The sequence below is a fragment of the Theropithecus gelada genome, chromosome 4 (genome assembly GCF_003255815.1).
Source record: "Theropithecus gelada isolate Dixy chromosome 4, Tgel_1.0, whole genome shotgun sequence".
Taxonomy (NCBI): Eukaryota; Metazoa; Chordata; class Mammalia; order Primates; family Cercopithecidae; genus Theropithecus; species Theropithecus gelada.
Genome location: NC_037671.1, coordinates 74,924,834 through 74,930,833, shown reverse-complemented (window position 1 = coordinate 74,930,833; position 6,000 = coordinate 74,924,834). Strand labels below are relative to the sequence as shown.

Here is a 6,000-nt window from a genome sequence, read left to right as displayed (position 1 = left end):
AATGAGACAATTGCAAAAAGTATCATAGAAGGATAGTAGTGAAGGGTGTAGGCTCTTGGTAAGGTGCTGTGGCTCATGCCTATAATCCCAGCACTTTAGGAGGCCAAGGATGCTGGATCACTTGAGACCAGAAGTTCGAGACCAGCCGCCTGGGCAACATGGTGAAACCCCATCTTTACAAAAACTACAAAAAATTAGCCAGGTGTGGTGGCATCTACCTACAGTCCCAGATACTCAGGAGGCTAAGGTGGGAGGATCACCTGACCCCAGGGAAGTTGAGGCTGAAATGAGCCAATGAGCCATGAGCACGCCGTTGCACTCCAACCTGGGTGACAGAGTGAGACCCCCAGCTCAAACAAAAAAACAAAATAGTGTAGGCTTTTGAACCAGGCTCTTTAGGTTCAAGTCCTGGCTCTGCCACATATGCTTTATTCTCCTCAAATTTAAAAGACATAATATTAATAGTACTTATATTGTCATATTGAGTAATCTATAAATAATCTATGGACATTTCTAAGAACAATGTCTATCCACAACACAAGAAAGAGCTCAATATACAGTAGTAATTGCAGTGTGTTTCATGGCTCCACAATATGCAGCATGTATACAGTCAAAATAATATGAAACCAAACATTCAAAAACTAAAATTACAATAATACTGATGCAGAAAGATGGAAAGATGTTTATGGTGAGTGGAAAGGGTGTGTGTGGAAGTAAAGTTATTCTCAATATCCATTATTTGATAATACCTAAAAGCGAAAACCTCCAAAATATAATAGAGGCATGTTATTTAGAAGTGCAAATGAGACTACTAGAAGAATTAGCTTGATGAAGTAAAGATGGCTCCCCTTTGAAATAAGTCATGGGTAGAAGAAAGGCACAATTTTTTTCCTACAAACTTTGTAGAAAAAAAGTATTTGACTCCTTAAACTCAGTGTGTACAGATTTTAAACATTAAAACCAGAGTTAAAACAAAAAAGCCACCTGTATGTAATTCCAAATCAAAAGCAATTTATAAAGCAGAACACAGAAGAGAATGGAGACAGCTTCGCTACCTGTGGAGACTAATACAAATTGCATAACCATATCCTTTCAGGGATAGCAATTAAGCTCTTTTAATGGATGTTTCTTGTACATGTCATTTTAGAAAACATCTGAACCTGTCAGCCTCATTCTCTGTTTGGCAGGACTTCCCCTGGCTCTCTGTGTCACTGTAACAGGTGAATAACTAAGAAAAAAGTGGTCTGTAGACTCTTGTTTATAATGGCATCCAGGGTCCTGGAGCTAGGCTGACAGATGCTCCTCCAGAAGGTTAATGAGATAAAGGTTCCTCCAGCTGGCCCTTAAGCAGAGATTACACCTGAGGGAAAGACAAGCAGATTATTCCAGAAACAGACACTGCTACCTGTTCTTCATAAATTAACATCGTCACAAAGGTAAACCGAGAAGGTTATCCTCTATCATCTGGTACCAGTATTTAATTATTTTTCACATTTCTGTTGCTTTTTAATGAGATTTGAGGTTGTTCTGTGATTGTTGTCAGAATTACCAATGCTCAAAAGCCAGAATGTATTTGGAAACTAGGAGAGCTATTTTTGTTTTTTGGATTTTTCTCCAAGTTCAAGGAACCGAAGGTAAGTTACGTAAATGTTCATTTTTAAATTGCTTATTTATAAAATCTACTTACAGAAGTGAATATTTAGAACCAACAAGGCCACCAATTTATCTCACGAGCTAGTATATAGTAGGCCTTGAATAAATATTGCCTGCTTGATTGAATAATTAATTATCAGAAATGATTTTCACTTGATTTGATATTTACTACATGATCTTAAGTGCAGTGAATACTAACATAATAGGAGAGATGAATGCATCCTATTTGCTGTTCTAAAACATTCATTGAAAATTCCTATTATTAATGCAAATAACATTAGTAGATCCATGAAACTGACTCCATTTATCCACCAAAACTCAATAAATAAAACCTAAAGGTAAAATTAATGTTTTAAGTCATTTATGGCCAGACAAAAAAAAAGTGTTTCTTACCTTCTCACAATGAAATCATGAGTTGCTTTCCCTTAGAAAATAGCAAGTATTCTTCATCTTCAGGGTTTATGATGAAAACCAACTTCAAAATTTGGTTGTTTTTGAAGTTGTACGCATAAAAGAACTAGTCAGTGTATGTTCTTATGGCAAATCTGCATCTGAATATGAAATTAAAATAAGCCACAAACAGGATGTTTTAAGAAAAATGTATTTAAAAAAAGAAAAAAAAAATCCTGTTGGAGAAAATGTGACTTTTTTATATAAGGATAAGCCTAACTATTATAATATACTCAATCTTTTTAAGACATTTGAAGTCAATAAGGTTAAGGTTTTCTTTAAGGATGACATAGCTTCAAGATGATAAACATTTTAACTAAAGTATTAGTTTGGAATATCCATGAAAAAGTAAAATCAATAGTCATTGCATGTGTAAGTCACAAAATAACTGTGATTCCATCAGTTATTTTATATGAAACCTCTCGGTTGCATTTGGAGGGAGAAAAAAAATTTCTGGAAGAGATTTCTTCGTGTTTTGTCATGTATAAACAATAGTGAAAGAAGCAAAAGTTTATTCACTTTTTCATTAAATTATCAATTACATTTATAAAATCATTTTAATTAGAAATAATGAGATTTTGGTATATTCTGAACTGAATCTGATGAAGTAAACTAATTTGACTATTTCATAGACTTGATCAAGCAATTCAGCTGTGTTACATTTTTTGTTACATTAATACTGTTAATTTAACTATTTTTTCTATTTTCATATATTATATATCAGCTATTATAAACAATTCCAAATATATATAATTATATATAATTATTTATATGTAACATTTATAATTATGTTATATAATTATTTATATATAACATTAATTATATATGTTATATAATTATGTATAATTATATACACATTCTAATGTATTACATATACATATAATTTAATATATATAATATATATATAGGAAGTGAAATGAAATAAACTTATCAAAAAAACTGCCATTTGTTATATGCTTACTTCTAGGAAACAATGTCCGATAATTGCGTAACAAAAAATCCTAACATGTTACTTGTTTTTTTTTTTTAAATATAGATTTAGGGAGTACAAGTGTAGTTTTGTTACACCCGTATATTGCATACTGGAGAAATCTGGGCTTTAGCGTAACCATCACCCGAATAGGGTACATTGTATTCATTAGGTAATTTTTCATCCCTCATTCCCCTTCCACTCTCCCATCTTTTTGAGTACCCAGTGTCTATTGTTCCACTCTCTTATGTCTTTCTTGTGTACACATTATTTAGCTCCCACTTATAAATGAGACCATATGTTATTTGACTTTCTGTTTCTTAGTTATTTCACTTAAGAGAGTGGCCTCCAGTTCCATCCAGGTTGCTACAAAAGCCATTATTTCATTCATTTTTTTGGTTGAGTAGCATTCCATTGATACATAACCACATTTTCTTTATTCATTCATTAGTTAATGTTCACTAGGGTTGATTCCATATCTTTGCTATTGGGAATACTGCTGCAATAAATATTAAAATGCAGGTATCTTTCTGATATAATGATTTCTTTCCCTTTGGGTAGATACCCAGCAGGGGATTGCTGGATCAAAGGGTAGTTCTATTTTTGGTTCTTATGTAAATCTCCATATTGTTTTCCATAGAGGTCATACTAATTTACATTTCTGCCAACAGTGCATAAGCATTTACTTTTCTCCACGTCTGTTATTTTTTGACTTTTGAAAATTAGCCATTCTGACTGATATGAGATAGTATCTCAGTGTGGTTTTAATTTGCACTCCTCTGAGATTAGTGACATTGAGCTTTCTTTCATATGCTTATTGGTCATTTGTATGTCTCCTTTTGCAAAATGTTCATGTTCTTTGTTAATTTTTTAAAATAATTTTACCTTTTATTTTAGATACAGGGCATACATATGCAGGTTAGTTACATAGGTATATTGCATGATGCTGAGTTTTGGGGTACAATTGACCTCATCATGCAAGTACTTAGCACAGTACTGAAGAAAAAGTCCTTCAACCCTTGTCTCCTTCTTGCGCTGTTCCCTCTAGTAGTTCCAAGTGTCTATGGTTGCCATCTTTATGTCCATGGGGACCCAGTGTTTAGCTCCCACTTATAAGTGAGAACATGCAGTATTGGGTTTTCTGTTCCTGCATTAATTTACTTAGGATAATGGTCTCCAGCTTTATTCATGTTGTTACAAAGGACATTATTTCATTTTTGGGGTTTTTTTTAATGGCTGCAAAGTGTTTTATGGTGTGTGTATATATATATATCACATTTATTTTTTGATCCACCAATGATGGGCACCTAGGTTGATTCCATGTCCTTGCTGTTGTGAATAGTGCTGTGATGAGCTTGCAAGTGTATGCGTCTTTTTGGTAGAATGATTTATTTTCTTTTGGATATATACCCAGTAATGGGATTTCTGGGTCAAATGGTAGCTCTGTTTTAAGTTATTTAAGAAATCTTCTTTGACCACTTCTTGATGGAGTTATTTAGTTTTTTCTTATTGAGTTGTTTGCATTCCTTATAGATTCTGGATATTAGCCCTTTGTTAGGTACATAATTTGCAAATATTTTCTTCCATTTTGTGTGACGTCTATTTACTCTGTTGAATATTTCTTTTACTGTGCACAAGCATTTTACTTTAATTAAGTCCCATTTGTCTATTTTTGGTTTTGTTGCATTTGCTTTTGAGGCCTCAGTAACAAATTAATTGTGCTGGCTAATGTCCAGAAGAGTCTTTCCTAGGTTTCCATTTATAATGTTTAGAGTTGTAAGGTCTCATGTTTAAGTCTTTTATCTATCTTGAGCTAATTTTTATATACAGTGAGGGATATTGGTCCAGTTTAATTCTTCTGCATATGGCTATCCAATTTTCCCAGTACCATTTATTGAATAGTATCTTCTTTCCCCAGTGTGTGTTTTTGTTGACTATGTCAAAGATGAACTGGTTGTAGGTATGTGGGTTCTCTACTCTATTCCATTCTATATATATCTTTTTATATCAGTGCTATGCTGTTTTGATTACTATAGCCTTGAAGTATAATATGAATGTGATGCCTCTAGCTTTGTTCTTTTATTATTTATTCTATTTGAGCTCTTTTTTGGTTCCATATGAATATTAGTATTGCTTTTTTTAATTCTGTGAAAAATAACATTGATATTTTGATAGGATTGCATTGAATTCGGAGATTAAGAAGTATGGCCATTTCCTGGTGTGTTAGCTCACGCCTGTAATCCCAGAACTTTGGGAGGCTGAGGTGGGTGGGTCACTTGAGGTCAGGAGTTCAAGACCAGCCTGGCCAACACGGTGAAACCCCATCTCTACTAAAAATACAAAAATTAGTCAGGCATGGTGGTGGGTGCCTATAATCCCAGCTATTTGGGAGACTGAGGCAAGAAAATCACTTAAACTCAACAGGGGTGGAAGTTGCAGTAAGCTATCACGTCACTGCGCTCCAGCCTGGGTGACAGGGCAAGACTCTGTCTCCAAAAAAAAAAAAAAAAAAAAAAAAAAAGCATGGCCATTTTAACAATATTAATTCTTCCAATCCATGACCATCAAATAATTTTCCATTTGTTTGTGTCACCTCTGATTTCTTTCAGCAGTGTTCTGTAACTCTCCTTGTTGATCATTGTTGGTGTATAGAAATACTACTGATATTATGTGCTGATTTTGTATCCCAAATATTTACTGAGTTCATCTATCAAATCTAGGAGTCTTTTGGAGGAGTCTTTAGGGTTTTCTATGTATAAGATCATATCATCAGCGGCAAACAGATAATTTGACTCCTTCTTTTCCTATTTGGATTCCTTTTATTTTTCTTTTGCCTGATTACTCTGGCTAGAACTTCCAGTACTATGTTGAATAGGAGTGGTTAAAGTGGGCATCCTTGTCTTGTTCCAGTTCTTAGGGGTATGCTT

General features: G+C 33.8%; 1 protein-coding gene across 2 annotated transcripts in view; it reads left to right on the top strand.

Moving 5' to 3' along the window:
- Positions 1-1,377: 1,377 nt before the first annotated feature.
- Positions 1,378-6,000, top strand: part of IMPG1 (interphotoreceptor matrix proteoglycan 1) — a 145,506-nt gene continuing 140,883 nt past the window's right edge. For both annotated transcript variants that reach the window (XM_025382211.1, XM_025382210.1), the window contains exon 1: positions 1,378-1,634. In XM_025382211.1, the coding sequence (XP_025237996.1) occupies positions 1,568-1,634 (67 nt within the window). In that variant the 5' untranslated portion in view covers positions 1,378-1,567. The remainder of the gene's footprint in view (positions 1,635-6,000) is intronic.